Here is an 18,567-nt window from a genome sequence, read left to right on the forward strand (position 1 = left end):
TGTAAAAAATATAATTTATTTTTCATGATATAAAAAGGGTTATTATAACAAATGGAAGAATTATCTTTCAAGAAACAAGTTAGAGAACATAAGCTTTTGTTTTTCATGTGTAAACATGCTGTATTTCTGACACATACTTGTGAAACAGAAACTACACAACTACCCACTTAAGGAAGGAAGGAAGCTTAGGGTTTATCACTCCGTCAACAATAAGGTCATTAAAGGCTACCTGCTTATTGTCATATTACTGGGTAAAGATCTCACTGAGACTGTCTTCAATAAAAATTGTGCAGTGTGTTTCAAAGAGCTCAATTGTTTCAAATAAATCTTTAACTACAAGCTCAGACTAAAAGAAAGTTCTGCATTTAAGAAATCTTTTCAGTATTTGTGATCCAAGTATATCAACCTGTACACTAGAACATGAACATACACTGATGACATACTCTACAACAGAGGACTAGAAAATATTTTTTTAAAAAGCAGATAGATTAATCTGCAGAGAGAGTGGGTGAATGAGAGAGAGAGAGAGAGAGAGAGAGAGAGAGAGAGAGAGAGAGAGAGAGAGAGAGAGAGAGAGAGAGAGAGAGCTCCAAGTTGGTGAATACTAGTGTATCTGAACACTGTTATTATGTCATTAAACTTTATACCATTGATTCAAACTGAATTTGTAGCACAGAGATTAAGAGAGTGGACTAGTACTCAGGATCAGCAGGGTTCATAATACCATTTGACTGTTGAGATTTAGGATGCCTACTGCTTCTGTAAATCACTTTAGAAAAATGCCACAGTGGTCCCTCAGTCGAGGTCATGACTGAACCTGTACATGTCCAGTCCTATCTTGCACTCCACATCCAATTACCTTACACTGAAAATAGTTTTAGCACGACCACTTATGCTGTCCTTCCTTCATTTACAAGCAATTTTAATAAAATATACTCACCCTACAGATCTCTTAGAGAACCACACTTTGTATTCTTATTAAGACAATCAGCATCTATATTAAATCCAAAGAATTCTGACAACAATGTAGAGTTGTGTCCTGGTTAGTGGTAGACTACTGCTGCACTCTAGCAGCAATCGCTTTAGTACGAATGGGAATCCATTACAAGCAGTGCTGGGAACTTGCATTCTATCAGGAGTTATTTCTGGTTCTGGTACATCTACATCTACATACAAACTCCACAATCTACCATATGGTGTGTGGCGGAGGGTACCTCATACCACAACTAGCATCTTCTCTCCCTGTTCCACTCCCAAACAGAACGAGGGAAAAATGACTGCCTATATGCCTCTGTATGGGCCCTAATCTCTCGTATCTTATCTTTGTGGTCTTTCCATGAAATATCAGTTGACGGCAGTAAAATTGTACTGCAGTCAGCCTCAAATGCTGGTTCTCTAAATTTCCTCAGTAGCGATTCACGAAAAGAATACCTCATTTCCTCCAGAGACTCCCACCTGAGTTCCTGAAGCATTTCCGTAACACTCGCGTGATGATCAAACCTACCAGTAACAAATCTAGCAGCCCGCCTCTGATTGCTTCTATGTCCTCCCTCAATCCGACCTGATAGGGATCCCAAACGCTTTAGCAGTTCTCAAGAATAGGTTGTATTAGTGTTTTATAAGTGGTCTACTTTACAGATGAACCACATCTTCCCAAAATTCTACCAACGAACTGAAGACGACTATCCGCCTTCCCCACAACTGCCATTACATGCTTGTCCCACTTCATATTGCCCTGCAATGTTACGCTCAAATATTTAATCGACGTGACTGTGTCAAGCGCTACACTACTAATGGAGTATTCAAACATTACGAGATTCTTTTTCCTATTCATCTGCATTAATTTACATTTATCTATATTTAGAGTTAGCTCCCATTCTATACACCAGTCACAAATCCTGCCTAAGTTATCTTGAAGTCATCTTGTATCTTCCTACAGTCACTCAATGACGACACCTTCCCGTACACCACAGCATCATCAGCAAACTGTCACACATTGCTATCCGCCCTATCCAAACGATCATTTATGTAGAAAGAAAACAACAGCAGACCTACCACACTTCCTTGGGGCACTCCAGATGATACCCTCACCTCCGATGAACACTCACCATCGAGGACAACGTACTGGGTTGTATTATTTAAGAAGTCTTTGAGCCACTCACATATTTGGGAACCAATCCCATATGCTCATACCTTAGTTAGGAGTCTGCAGTGGGGCACCGAGTCAAATGCTTTCCGGAAGTCAAGAAATATGGTATCCGTCTGATACCCTTCATCCATGGTTCGCAAGATATCTGAAAAAAGGGCGAGTTGCATTTCACACGAGTGATGCTTTCTAAAGTCGTGCTGAGGCGTGGACATCAACTACTCTGTCTCAAGGCTGTGATGTTTATCAGTACATAAGTTTTATCACAACTGAAAGGAATGATCATTAATCTGCTGCATCCCCTCAGAGGACAATAAACTCCAGTTTTAACCAAATGGTTAATGGCATCACTCACCTTCAATAAATGTAGAAAAGCTCCACGTACTGTCTTCTGTTGATCTAATAACAGCACTTCAATACCTTCAAAGCAAATGGATACTTGATAAACAACAAGCCGGAAGTCGAAAACATTTTGAACAATCATTTTATAAATGTTGTAGAGAAAATAAGATCTAAATGTTCATTAGAAGAAGCAAGGCAGTTAATGGAAGAGGCCTTACCCACACCATTTGATACAATTGAAATTCCACCCACCTCTCCTTCTGAAATTAGGAAGATAATAAACTCTCTCAAGAATAAAAGCTCACATGGAATTGATGGCATTTCCAGCAGGATAATAAAAGCTTGTTACAAGAAACAAGTGGGATTCTCAGCCACATCTGTGATAGCTCTCTGAAGCAGAGTATTTTCTCAGATAGACTGAAGTATGCCATTGTTAAACCACTGCATAAAAAAGGGGATACGTCTGATGTCAACAACTACCGCCCAATCTCCCTTCTGACTGCCTTATCCAAAATTCTTGAAAAAGTAATGTATTGTAGAGTAGCTTCACACCCTTGAAAAAATAAAGTCTTAACAGAATGTCAGTTTGGTTTCCAGAAGGGTTTATCAATGGAAAATGCTATATATACTTTCACTACTGAAATATTAAATGCTCTGAGTAACTGGAAGTCACCTGTCGGGATTTTTTGTGATCTTTCAGAAGCTTTTGATTGTGAAACTCATGGAATACTTCTAGATAAGCTCAAGTACTGTGGTATGAATGGGACAGTGCTCAAATGGTTTAAATCATACCTAACTGGAAGAGTGCAGAAAGTTGAAATAAGCAGCTCACATAATATGCAAAAATCTGGTGATTTCTCTACAGGGGAACAATCAAGAATGGGGTGCCGCAAGGTTTGGTCTTGGGTGCTCTGCTGTTCTTAATGAATATTAATGACTTGCCATTCTATTTTCACGAATATCCAAAGCTGGTACTTCTTGCCGATGATACAAGTATAACTATCACACCCAACAGACAAGAATTAACTGGTGAAATTGTAAACAATGTTTTTCAGAAAATCATTAAGTGGTTGTCTGCAAATGGGCTCTCATTAAATTTTGACAAAACACAGTATATACCGTTCCACACTGTAAATGGAATGACCCATTAATAAATATAGACTTCAATCAGAAATCGGTAGCTAAGGTAGAATATTTAATATTTCTAGGTGTATGCACTGATGAGGGGTTGAACTAGAAAAAACACACTGAGGATCTGCTGAAACGTTTGAGTTCAGCTACTTATGCTATTAGGGTGATTGCAAATTTTGGTGATATACATCTGAGTAAATTAGCTTACCGTGCCTATTTTCATTCTCTTCTTTTGTATATGGCATCATATTCTGGGGTAACTCATAATTGAGTAAAAGAGTGTTCATTGCATGAAAGTGTGTAATTAGAATACTTGCTGGAGCTCATCCAATATCATCCTGCAGACACTTATTTAAAGAGTTAGAGATCTTCACTGTAGCCTCACAATATAGCCTATATATTCACTTACGAAATTTGTTATTAACAATCTGAACCAATTCAAAAGTAATAGCAGTGTACATGGCTACAACACTAGGATAAAGGATGATCTTCACTACTCAAGGTTAAATCTAACTTTGGCTTAGAAGGGGGTAAATTATGCTGCCACAAAAGTCTTTGGTCACTTACCTAATGGCATCAAAAGTCTGACAGATAGCCATATAACACTCCTTCTCATTATATGAATTTTTGGATACAGTAAGTGGGTAATTTCCCCAACCCACAGAAAAAAATTAAAGATATTAAGTGTCATGTAATATTTTGCGTAATGTAATATCTTGTATAGACACCTTTTATGAATGTGACATGTTCCACATCATTGTGAAGTGTCGTATTCATGATCTATGGAACAAGTACTAATCTAATCTATAATCTAATGTATACAGGTGTGGTTCAGCCACAATGTTATGTCGTAGCAACACACATCAATAAAGGCAATTATTCATCATTGGCCCATTTGATTAAGTGACCTTGCACCTCACTACATTTGATATTTTTTAAAAATTATGCAAATTTTATGAACAATTAGTTGTTTTTCATAATGCTGAGTGGTGATTTCTTAGGATTCTGTCTTTTGATAAGGGTTTCTTGCATTTATATGAATATTCCCCAGCTCTAATTAACCTTGACATCTTCCACCTCTTTGACATGAATTAGTCAAAGTATAGGTTTGCCCAAAGTAATGTTTCCAAAAACTGATGTGACACTGGCACCAGACTAACTGCTATACACAAAACCAATGAATCTTAAGCTTTCAGAACCAGGACCAACTAATAATTTTACTGAAGTAGACAACAAAAGGCATCAAGAATGCCAGACTTTATGGTGAATATTATGTCGTCCCTGTGACAAAGCACAAAATGAGCAAGCATATCTGTTATTTCATCATAAAAACTCCCAGTATTAATTCTACTGTTTCTTGTATGTCTTGTGTGTGTTAACATCTTGACTCTATGTGCAGGTAATTATGCAATATTTAATTTCATTATCTGCTATAAGCATAACCACTTTCTGCTTTGTGTATTAAATTTTAATATAGATATGTGGTTAATGTCACATATGCTTAGCAAATGTGATGTTATAATATTTCAGTATCAAATATGGATCGTGAATTTCCTCTAAGTCTTCGGTTTAAGAAACCTGTGGTAATGGCTACAGGACTATGCATACACAAGGGGGAATTTTGCATTCTCCCCTTATGGAGCTGCATCTGTGCTGGTCGTACTCTATGAAGGTTCCAGGGGCAAATCAGCCAGCCAAATACAACACGCTTTACAGCTGCCATGGGACTGTGTAATTACAAGAATTGGTTTCAGAGACATCCATCGCCACTTAAGGGTGAGTTACTATATAAACGAATATATATTTTATTAGTTATTCATTATTTAGATTTTTACTCTTGCTGAAAATGTCTTTATTTAAAACAGTGACAATTTAATTTAATTTCGTAGATTAGTCATAGACAAGAACTGTAACTGCCCTGTAAACAAATCAGAGGCTATGTCATTCATCATATAAGTTATGTAGTAAAATCCACAATAGTTAAGCTAACAGGAAAAGAGTAGCACATGACACGAACTAAATCATTATTTCTGTGACTTCTTAGGACTAGATGTGACACTTGACTATTGATTCAATTCTTTTGTCATGATATTTACTAAATTATTCTTAACAGCAACAGAAAGCGCAGTAACTAAAATAAACCATCAGAAACAGGTGTGTTTATTTAAGTAGGCACTATATGATCCACAATGGATACCTGTTTAGCGGCTCAACTATCAAAGAATTAACAGAATTCATTATATCACTGAAAATCACAAATTGTTGAGGTTATAAAGGTGAACCAGTAATACCTCACTAAACATCAGAATAGAGTCATTGTTTATGATTCTGATGTGCAGCACCTTTTTCTATGATATGTACTTAACTGATCAATATATTTTATCATAATATGTTAACATTTTATCTCTATAGACAGATAAACCATTGCCTGTTAGTTTCACAACTAAATAACAGCAGGTCATTGGATCTAAAAAAATTGTCAGTGGCTGTTGCACTACCTCTTCGATACAGCAATGTAGGAAAAGGCAGATTTCTACATCTACATCCGTACTCCGCAAGCCACCTGACGGTGTGTGGCGGAGGGTACCCTGAGTACCTCTATCGGTTCTCCCTTCTATTCCAGTCTCGTATTGTACGTGGAAAGAAGGATTGTCGGTATGCTTCTGTGTGGGCTCTAATCTCAACATCTGCTACTTACAGTAAAAGAAGGCATGACAAGTTGCAGGCAGGTACAATTGGAAGACAATCATATATAGTTTTTGGCCATAGCCTTCATCAGTAAAAGACACACCCACATGCGCGCGCGCGCGCCCACACACACACACACACACACACACACACACACACACACACACACACAGAGAGAGAGAGAGAGAGAGAGAGAGAGAGAGAGAGAGAGAGAGAGAGAGAGAAACCTCATCCACACACAATCTCCCGATTGCTGCTTGCATCCCATATTGCTGCTTGGAATCCCCAGCCCCTCCAGATTACTGCTTGCACCCCACGTGATGTTGCATTCTGGCCCAAGATGCTAGAGCTGATGGTTGTGTGTGCGTGAGGGGTGCTTGCTTGTGTGATATATCTGTCTCTGTGTGTGTGTGTGTGTGTGTGTGTGTGTGTGTGTGTGTGTGTGTGTGTGTGTGTGTGTGTGTGTGTGTCTTTTACTGACGAAGGCTATGGCCGAAAGCCATATGTGCGTGTCTTTTAATTGTGCCTGTCTGCAAGTTGCTGAATTGTTCAGCAAATATCTTGATAAAAAGGCAGTACTCATTATTGGGAACAGTAGTTTCAATTCACAAGAAAAGAAACAGAGAAGAAGGTCACAGGTTGATTGTCTTTAGTTAGTGGTATGGAAGACTTTTACCAAAATTCTCATTAATTGTTTAGAAGATAAAGAAAACATTAAAATTTAGTTAGGAAGGAAAATCTTGATTTTACAACTGAGTGTAGTATGATGAAAATTTTCAAGTTTCAAATACAACTAAACAAGAAAAGCAGTGACTACAGGTTACCACTTTGTCTAGGATTTATTAAATTATATGAAAATTTGACTTCGTTTTAATAAAAGCTGTGCTGACTGCCTTGAGAAATCAAGCCTACATTATCAGTTTCTCAGTTATTATCTGTAATGAGGCTACAACTCTATTTTGACTACATGAAAAGATTGGGAGAAATGAAATGTGTTAGCAAAAAATTAATGAGCTCGATAAAGGAAGCATGAGAGTAGGGGTAAATATTATTTACAGCAAGATGAAAATGTATAACCAGTCCACTGAAAGGAAGACAGTCTAGGTTAGCAGTGATGTTATTGGGTAAGTTAATGAAAATTTGTATGTTTAGAACAATTGAAAATGAAATTAAAATAGACAGTGACAGTAATAAACAGTAGAGTGCAACTGGATTTGAATTGATTTCAGGACTGTAGGTCATACCTGAAAATACGTATCTGGTATGCCAAACAGAAAACAGCATTTCAGGTGCAATGAGAAGGCACAGATGACATAATAATGGGTTGCAAATGAATGAATAAATTAAAGAAGAGGTTGAGAATGTGAGTCTGGCCATTATAGAATTGCAATGCAGATGAATTGATGGAATGTTCAGATACACTGACAGAAGATAAATTAAAAAAATACATCTTTGCATTCTTCACAACAATAAATGACCTAATGGAAGACAGGTGTACAAAATTAGGAAATAAATTGAATATATCTGTAAGCATAAAGCCAAAATTGACAATTTGTGGAGAAGTTTAGAGGAGACTTTTATATGGAAGTGTGTAAAAATTGGCTCAAAGAAGGGTACAACAGTGAAGATTTTATGAAAGAGAGTTTTCAGACAATGGGAGATACAGGAAAATCAGACATTTCTTGAAGACTGGTAAGCCAAATAGATGGATTCCTGTGAGATTGACAGGTACTAGATGAAAACATAGCCATTGGAGGTAGTTACCTAATATCAGATATTTATCGTTTGTGTTACAAAGAACAAAGTGTATGAACAAGTTATTTCACTTTCACCAGCTTTATAGAAGAAATTGTTGTCATCAGTGCCTCATGTTTGAAATTTTTCACTTTTGAAACAAACTTTCATCACAATATAAAATGTGTGAGTGAAAGAATCAGGACTGATGGTGTTGCAGCATAGTTGTGTAGAAGCATAAATGTATAGTGTCCTACAAGTAATACAAAACATATGACACTCAGCAGCACAGAAATAAAACAATAAGACATATAATAAATATGGTAAATGAAAGTCTTGAAAGGGATACAAATAATGCAGGAAGTAAAAATAAATACTCAGTATGTAACTGAGGTACTGTGCAGTCAGTAAGAATATAGACACTACTGCAAGTGTTGTTCAGCTACAATGTCCCATCTGACTACTTCATCCAGTCATTGCAGCTTTTCTGTGGTCAGGGGGTGTATTGGTTGGAATGGGTGAGAAGGAGGAAGGAAGAGTGGAAGGAAAGAGAAGGGTGGAGAGGAGGGTGGCTCATGACTGAGAGGGAGAGGCTACATGAGAACAGGGTAGGTGTGTGTCACTGGTGAGCTCACATTAGTACAGGTACAGGGAGTTGCATATAGCATACAAATACATTGTGTGGCACACACAACTTGCCATCCCTGCACCAGGTCAAGCACTCCAGTGCCACATTCTTACCCTATTCTTTTGCTCCTTTTCCCTCCTATCCTGTGTCACATTCCTTTCAATTCCAAACAACACAGGCCCCCACCTCAGTTGTGCTGCAGTGTCAGGCCAGTAAAACTTCATGGCAGATTAAAACTGTGTACTGGACAGTTTTGATGAAAATAAGTATGTAAATTTTGGAATACATATCCTTAAAGCATCTAGGTAAACATTTTTCTAAATAAACACTCTTCTGTGTAAATTACGTAATGGCTGAGAAATAACTTTATAGTTTGCTTTCAAATTTAGTGTAGTTGGCTGTCAGATGTTTTACATCATTAGGTAAGTAAAAAAATATTTTGGAAGCATCATTGTTCATCTTTTTCTATCCTTAAGTCATTTTAACAAAGTATGATGAATATCATTCTTCTTGTTTGTTGTAATTATAGCTTGAATAAAATAAATTTGTGATTTTTTAAAATATTATTTACACTAAAAAGTAACAGTGACTTGCTCCAGTTTATTTAACAAATTGAGCCATGTTGCAGAATTCTCCTCTGTGCAGTGCAAGCTGTTTTAAGTAAATAATCTAATAAAATGACCTTTCCTTCATGTAGAACCTAATCAAAGTCCAGGTTGTGCAGTGTCAGAGCTCCATCAGTAACTAACAGAGTCTGAAGAATAGACACATGTAAACAAAGTCCATAGAAAGAACCAAACCAACAGACTGAGTGGTGTGCAGTTTCACCGATCAAATTACAAATGGCCATGTGTTGTCTTATATGCAGAATTCATCAGAGAATGCTCCTGGTAACAAGTGTCATCTGAGTAGTGGTACCACAACAAACAACAATAATGTTGCACCAGCTAACTGGTTTCCACAGTGACATCAGACGGAACCACTACAAGCCCTCCCTCAGGAGCACCACTGTGGAAGTCTGTTGCAGGTTGAGGCTCAATGGAAGTTGCATGAGCCACCTTCGGACTGGAGGATTCACTGGGACTGGTGAAGCCAGGAGCTGCTGAATGGATGGTGGAGATGAAATTAATTTTGATGGCACCACAGAAGCCTGTGGGCAGAGACCACAATACACATGATGGATCTATGTTGGAAGGAAGCTGTCCACAGATCCAGGTTGGGTGGCATCCAAGTTCATGGGCCACACTGAAGTGTTCACCCTGAAGGGGAAGGTCTCATTAGTGACATGTGCCAGGGCCAGCCACAGCAAGTCCAAGAGGGTGATGAGGGCAACCATAAATCAGCTCCTCCAGACTGCAGCTTTCAATCAGGGTGGCCCTATAAGTTGCCAGAATATTGCAGATGGTGTTAGGTGCAATATTCTTGTAGAGCTGGGTCTTGAATATGTGGATTAAGTGTTCCATGCGATTGTTGGAGGCTGAATGAAAGGGCATGGTACGGAGGTGCTGAATTCTGTTATAAGCACTAAACAGTTCAAAGTCATGAGAGGTGAACACCATCCTGTTATCTAAACCCAAAGAGCATTAGATGCCTTCAGTGGCAAAGATTTTTTCCAAGGATATGACTGTAGCAGTATAAGTGACCTGGGGCAAATGGATCACTAAAGGGAAGTGAGAAGAGGAATAAATCACAACCAACTACACTAGAGCCGCAAAACTGGCCAGTAAAATGTAAGTGGATATTCTCCGATGGCTCCATTATGTCACACTGGGGGGAGAACTGCTGGAGATGTGCAACTTGATGGGCCTCACACTCAAAGCATTATCAGACAAAATCAGAATGTCAGAGTCTATATTGTGCTAGAATGCTTTACCACACCAAACTTTTCATCCGGGACGTGTCCAGATGTGCATTGTGCAGCATGCACAGCACCCACAACTGAAAGTGAAGAATCCAGATGTGGCAGTAGTCCTTATATAAGACCCAGTTGTAGTTAATTTCACCATGGCCAATAGGGACAACATTTGGAGCCAGGAGGTAAGTCCAACCCTTCATGTGGCACAAAGTGAGAAAGGCAGCATAATGTTGGTTCCTTGCATGCAGCAACTGTGGCATTGTGTGATGTTAAGGAAAAAACCAAAATTGCCAAATCCAGATCTGAATCAAGTTGAAAATGCAATTATTCAAGTTGGTCAAAAGCTGAATAGAGTCTCATGGTGAATTGCAAGAGCACATCCATGTTAGCATGCAATGTCTCTTCCTGATAGTGGATAGAATAGTGAAAATTCAACAAGAACATTGCATAGTGCTGGAGGCCCAGTCTGGAAAGCAATGCTTCTGTCCAAAGATAGTGAGCAATGATTGATGGACCATGAAAGTTCATCTTGAGGTAGATTTCTGTCAATAAAATAATAATTTAAATTTCAGGGCTGGGTAGATAATACGAGCTTCCCTTTCTGTTTGAGAGAAGCATTGCTGGGATGTGGATAAGGTCTTAGGAGCAATGCAGCAGGGTGCTCTGTGCCATAAAGATATTTATGGGACAGAATTTCACCTATGCCATGGGGGGATTCATTAATCACTACTACCAGCAACAGACTAGGGGTATATATTGTAAATACAGCTCACACTTAAGGCAATCTTCCAAATCCTAGACAGCTAGGTGACAGTTTGAAATGTGTGCCCTGCTGATGTATCTGGTTCGACATGTAAGAGAGTTCAGTTAGGTTTGTAATTAAATAATCGTGATGACTGACCTTATGCAGAAACACTCGTAGGTCTTTTTCATTCATGGGTGACTGCATGTTACTGATGCCCACGATATAATTTTCCTTTCGTTTTAGTACATTGACCAAGAGTTTGAACCCCACATATGTCAAGGATGGTTGCACCTGGGTACTTCTGCACCTAGCCTCTGGAACAAGAGTTTGAATTGTGAAGATGGTTCTCAGGAGTTGCACCTGTAAACAAGATGTCTATCCTGAAAACACTGTCCATTTTGGTGTCAACTACCACAAGATAATTTACTGGGTGAGTGACTCAGTAGCACGTGAGAAAAACTGGAAGTGTTCCTAGCAAAGGCACATGTAAGTGTTCCTAGCAAAGGCACATGTAGGTGTCCATAGGCCCAGATGTTTCTTTCAGCTACCTGCAAGGGCTGTGACACAAAACTTAAGTAAGTGGGTTGGTTTAGCAAGGACACCAAAGGATCTGTCTCAAGGAGTATCTTTACTGAGTGTTTGCTTATGAACACATCTACATTTTCTGGGCTGCACACTGAGAAGTCGGCACATTCTTAGATTTATCATTCACTTGGTTTACTTCCACAGGTTGGGGCACATTCATGGCAGAGCTGCTGAAACATCCTTTTTGCAAGCATCCTTTTTAATTATGTTTGATGTCATCTGAAAGCTTCTCCTTCTTTTCATTTTATGAAAATATGACTGTGGACTTCCTTTCCCCCATTTCAGTTTTAAATGCAGGCAGCCGACTGCAGGGAACACCAGTGCCTCTCAAGATGATATAAAACGTGAAGGAATTCTTCTTAACTTGGTTCTATTTCACTTTAATAAAAATACTTAATTCTGTTACTAGTTCTTCTCTTACTCAGAAACACATGTGATACAAAAGACTCGTAGCCCATCAGCATAACTAAACTTATACATACAAGAGAGTGAAACAAAATCATGTAAAAAAAGTGAATGATATTTTATGGTCATTTGTCTACACTGCGCATTTGTAACTAATGTCTTTACTGACCCTTATAGTTGGCCTTTATTCTGTCGTTATCTCTGCTTTAATAAATTTTTAATAAATTTTAACTTTACCATATCTGGGGGCATCTTTCACCATGTACCTACACAGCTCTCATAACAAACTGTAAACAGTAAAGGAATATCAAATTTTAATAAGGGAGGGCTAGGACAGTAGTGGCCCAGTCCTCCCTTGCATATCATTTTTTCTATTTGATACTAAAATACTGGATTTCTTTCATGTAATGACAGAAACCTTTTTTACATTACAAAGATAAACTAATGAAGAACTTATAACAATACAGGCACTTCAGTAAATTTAGTTACTTCACTGTGAATTGACTCCAAAAGTTGTCCTTTTTTTACTTTAGATAGTGAAATCCATGTTAACTTACCTGTAGTGTCTAAATTCAAGTCAGTTGATGAAATTTTAATATGGTGGCTATAAACAGTTGAAAGTCAAAGATTATAGAAGTGTAAACCAGTGACACCAACCACAAAGTTTAAAAAACGGATGTCCCAAACATCCCCTCATCCCCAGCCACCCCTACATTTTATATCAAATGAATTTCAATTCTTCTGCTTTCAGAGCTTTTAATTTATTTGGTTTATTGATGTAGACTGTAGACTTCAAATAACACGATAAAAATATATGGAGAAGTTAAGTCTGAGGAACAGGGAGGCTATTCAGTGTTACAAAACCTCAAAATCATATATTTTTATTTATTTATTTTGATCCAACATCAACTGATTACAAAAAAACTTGTTGTGTGTGTGTGTGTGTGTGTGTGTGTGTGTGTGTGTGTGTGTGTGTTTTCCAGTCTTCTAGATAAGTCAGAGTCTTACTTACTAGAGTTACATGTTGTTGCTTGGCATTTTTATCTATACAACTTTTTTTTCTAAATTTAGTTGAGAGAACAACATTACATATATGGACTATACATAAAAACAATTTGTTATTGCAATACTTAGATTAAGGAATCTAGGGTTTGTGACACAGTATCAGATCTGAGAGCCAAATATTTACAGTTTGTGACACACACCTGAGATTACATATATTTTTAGATAGACAGTCTTCCATCATATGAGTGTACTAAATCTAGAAACTCATCTATTGAATATACAGGACTGTTTAGGAGCCATAATTTTAATTTCATTTTTAGTTTTATAATGGGCAATTTGGAGATATTAGGATGGAAGCAATTCAGTAGTTTAATGCCTGCATAGCAAGGGCTTTTCTCATAAAGTGTTGTTTAATGAGAGATGATGTGGGGTCTCTCTCTACCTCTAGTGTTGTGTCATGTATTTCTTTATTAAGTATTTTGTTACTGTTTACTGCCCTAATGATTATCTTCAGTACATACAGATTATGAACAGTTAGTATTTTAAATTAAAAAAAAAAAAAATCTGCAGGGCTCCCTGGCATATTTCTTTCCCATAATTCTAAGCGCCTTCTTTTGTAATATAAGTACACTTTTCATATTACCTTTACTGCTGGATCCCCATACATCTATCCCATAGCTTAGATGGGATTCAAATAGTGCAAAATGTGTTTGTCTCAGAGTGGTGATGTTACAAAAGGTGTCAGTTTTCTTAGGATATATATGGTAGTACATACCTTTTTGCAAATATCATTTTTGTAAATGTAGAAATATGCCACATACATGTTCTTTATTATCTATTGCTTGAGTGACACCTTCAATTAAGTTGGATGCTGCTGTAATGGTGGATGACCCCTTGACAAACCCATACTGCCCCTTAGAAATCACTTTTTTGCATTGCAGGAAGTTCCAGATTGTTATGTATATTACTTTCTCAAAGATTTTTTTTATATTATTGGAAGAAAAGAAATGGTCAAAAGTTTTCTACTAGATTTCTGTTTCCTTTTTTAAAAATAGACACAACTCGAGCAATTTTTAACTCATCTGGAAATAGACCATCTTCCATATGAAAGTTGATAACTGTTGATAAAGGTGATGCAATTTTATGTGTACATTTCTTAAGAGTGTCCAGACTAAGACTATCATATCCTGCTGCATGGGAATTCTTTAAGCTACTCACTATTTTAATTATTTCTTCTTTACTTGTTGGCGTCAAAAATATACTTCCTGACACTGGTGTTCCTTTGAATTTGTATTTATGATTTTTGAGCTGATTGTTTATGCTGGAGCCAACAGAAGCAAAGTAATTGTTAAATAGATCTGCTGTCTTATTCTGATCAGTTTCTATCATGCCGTTTATCACCAAGTGATTTTCAGTTGTATGTTTCCCAAATTTACCTATTTCTCTATTTACTAGTGACCATGAAGTTTTGGAAATATTATTTGAGTTTTGAATGATACTTTCAAAATGTTTCTGTTTTTCCGAAATTAGGAAGTCTACATAGTACTTCTGATACTTTTTGAACTCTTCTTTTAATTTTTTATTGCTCAAGTCATTTAACATAGCATACTCATGCCATCTTAGTTTTTCTCTAGCCTCAGTGACTGAACCTGATATCCAGTTTTGGGTCACAGCATGTGACTGAATTCTCTATTTTTTTTAATGGGCAGGCTTGATTGAGAATGTAGTATAGTTCACTTGAGCATTTTCCATAACTATAATGTGTCATTAGAATACTGTTCCAATCCACATATTATTCAAATGAGCTGTATATTGGTCTGTGTTCATCCTAATATATCTATAGCAACTATGTGTAGGAACCTTTTTTTATGTGCACACTTAGTTCTGCTGCATGGTGATCTGACAAAGCACTTATAATAACAGAAGATGTAATACTGTATAATTGGTAAATGTCTGTTGCAATAATTTCCTTGTTTCAAACTAGAGTAGCTTATCTGGATCTTTGCACACTTTTGTATGTTGACACCAATTTCTTTTGATAGCCTTCTTACAGAATTTTATAGGCTGTTTCTGATTGCAGCTCTCACTCTTTAAATGGTTTCTTGACTGTATACAGATCTATGCTTAGTCATACCCTTAGCATCAACTGTACTGCCATCAGTTCTGTGGGATTCAACATGTCACTGAACTGTTTTGAAGACATACACTACCACCAAATGTAGCACATCGCTTTCTTTGAGCAACAATAACTGAGTAATTGCTAGCAAAATAAAATTTCACTACTGCTGACCACTGTTGTTTATTCCCTCTTTCCATGTCAGGCCACTAAATTTCAAAAACATTGGTCTTTATCTTCATGTGAAACATACAGAAAAAAATTTTACCAAGAAATTTTCAATATAAATGTGGTCCTCAATTAATTGTATTTCTCTAGGTTGATTGCCCGGTCTGTATAAGATTGACTGTAGGTCTGTAGCCCTTTTTTTCATTGCCAGAATTCTAATCTGGATTCAATAATGTGTTTCATTGTCAAAAAATGATCTCATAAAAAATATTCTGCTCGATTCAAAATGCACTAGATGTTTTAGCAGCTCTAGTTTCTGTCTTAGGTGATACAGTTCAGGTTTTCGTAACAAGAACATGACCTTTAGTCTTTTCATGTCAGGAGTTTGGCAAGTCATAAAATGTAACTACAAATCTATGAGAGTAAGCATCCCACTTATCACCTTGTTTGTTAAAGGGTGGGAAAGCTGTTAGCATGGGTGCTTTAGAAGGTGCACCTGTTGCATTTACGAATGCTTGCACTGCCTGTAACATTGCTGCCATTAGCTCTTCATGTGAAACATACAGAAAAAAATTTTACCAAGAAATTTTCAATATAAATTTTCAATATAAATTTTCAATATAAATTTGTTGTTGTTGTAGTTGCTCCATGACTAAAAACCCACAATCTTGCCTAATCAAAAAATGTTCAAAGTCTGATTTGTGCACGTCACAGGTCCCCCTGTCACCATTTTTGTAAAGGTGGTTTACATTCAAAGCTAACTGAGACTTGCCATAGTTTTTTCATCACACTGAGATATGTTACAGGGCGCTTATTGGAACAGAGCAAGCTGTTTTAAGTAGGCATTCTAATCAAAGTCCAGTCCATAGTTCAGAGTTCTGCTAGTAACTAACAGAATTTGAAGGGTAAACACCTGTAAAAAAAATCCATAGTGAAATCCAAATTACCTAGATCGATCAGCACACATTTCAACTGATCAAATTGCATCTCATTCAGACTAGCTCTGAGCCAGCTTGTATGCAGGAGCCATTCTGGTGACAAGTGCCATCTGCTCATTGGTGCCACTGTGGTCAACAGTTACATTGCACCAGCTATTCACTTTCCATAATGATGTCAGGTGGCACCATTGCTGTACTGAAAGATTGCTTACATAGACATAAGTGTTGTCAGCCACACTCAGCAAGGCTTTGCATGTAAGTGCAAAATGGGTACTACAATAAGTATAAGCTGACAAAGAAAGAGCTATGACTTGCTTGTCATAGGATACTAACATTCAAGTCACTGAAACATTAATCACAAGGTTATTTTATTGAAGTACAAGGGGAGCATCACATCTTCTGAACTATAATGGGTTATTAACAGTAAATACTATGAGAGAATATATGTGATACTAATAACAAATTAAATACATTAGCTACTGAAACAGTTAAATAGTTCTCTCCAAGTTTTCAAATGAGATAAACAGCAAAAGAAACAGAATCCTATTGTCTAACATACTCCAGGACATTCCCCAACTTAAATTCCAATTCTCTGTTATTATTTTTAGTCCATATTATGAAACTGTAATCAGTGTTGTACCATTTGATTTGCAGAACTGAATAAGGTGTTTTATTTTGACTTCTTTTACAACTTATATTCAGTTAAGAGAGAGAATGTACATTTGTACAAATTTCGTGAATGATTGTTTTTAATACAATTAACAGTTTCTTTGGTTGATGTAAATCAGCTAAGGTTGATAATAACTTGCTGAAAGAATTAAATTTGCTTCTCTGTTCAGTAGAGCATTAGTTACATGTAAGGCAAACCATAATGAGCCTAAAGTAGAACTATGTGGAACTCCATCAATTGTTCCCCTCCAATCAGAAAAATTTTCTTGTCTGTATGTTTGAATTTATGTACATTAATCTACATCATTTTTGCTTGGTGTGACATGAGACTTCTTTCAGCTACATTGTTAAGTGCACAAAACACTACTTTTTCTAATCTAAATGTTGCAATAGACACAATCATGTGGCTTGAATGGCTTGAACACGTAACATATTTACCAACAGCAATAGAGGAGCCATTGAGAGGCAGATCAACACATTTAAAAGTCACCTGTTGGATATTATCTAGGTATCAGAGAAAGTCCATGGCTGCTGTCATCTCCAGATGCTGTGACCACATGTTATTGCATCCCAGATTTTCCATTGTTGCATTTTACAGTTTTATTATTTACTGGTTACTTAACTTGATGAATAAATATGAGCCACATCCAGAAAGTAAGTTTTCCTATTTTTTAAACAAAGACAACATAGTTACATGAAAAACTTTATAGGCAACAGGTACAGCAACGTTTGAGCTATTTTTCAATGCAGTGAGCAAAAGAATTGAGACACTTGTCATATCGTGGGATCAACTTTCATATTTCTGTGTCATAGAAGCCTGCCATCTGTGAATGGAATCAGTGTGTGACAGTCACTTCAATTCTTCATCATTGTCAAATGCTGGCCAGAGGACAGGAATTTCTTGAGGTGCAAGAAAAGATGGAAATTGCTGGGAGCAAGATCAGTACTGCATGCTGAATGATCAAACAGCTTCCAGCAGAACATCTGCAAAACATTTGCTGGGCACCAAGCTGCCTGGGGACGAGCATTGTCATGGAGTAGCATGTGCATTACGCATTCCACGCCTCTTGTTCTGAATGGTACGTCACAGTGTCCGCACTGTTTCACAGTACTGGTCAGCATTCACTGTTTCACATCTGGGCAGGAAATCAATGAACAGAATACCCATCCTGTCCCAGGTTACTGTGCACATCACTTTGTGCACTGATACAGTATGTTTGAGTTACCTCTTGACTAGAGATCCACTGTGATGCCAGTGCATTGAATGCCGCTTTTTTTCTGGGGTCAAGTGAGAAATCCAAGTCTTGTCACCCATGACAATCCTGTTAAGGAACTCATCACTGTTATCATGACATCACTGCGGAAATGTCAGTGCTGTTCAGTGTCAGGCTTTTTGGCACCCACCTGGCATG

General features: G+C 37.3%; 1 protein-coding gene across 3 annotated transcripts in view; it reads left to right on the forward strand.

Annotated features, from left to right (window-relative positions):
- LOC126334582 (serpin B12) overlaps window positions 1-18,567 on the forward strand; it is a 96,349-nt gene that overhangs the window by 53,966 nt on the left and 23,816 nt on the right. For all 3 annotated transcript variants that reach the window (XM_049996969.1, XM_049996968.1, XM_049996970.1), the window contains exon 3: window positions 5,216-5,395. In XM_049996969.1, the coding sequence (XP_049852926.1) occupies window positions 5,216-5,395 (180 nt within the window). The remainder of the gene's footprint in view (window positions 1-5,215; window positions 5,396-18,567) is intronic.

Source organism: Schistocerca gregaria, chromosome 2, assembly GCF_023897955.1.
Source record: "Schistocerca gregaria isolate iqSchGreg1 chromosome 2, iqSchGreg1.2, whole genome shotgun sequence".
NCBI lineage: Eukaryota > Metazoa > Arthropoda > Insecta > Orthoptera > Acrididae > Schistocerca > Schistocerca gregaria.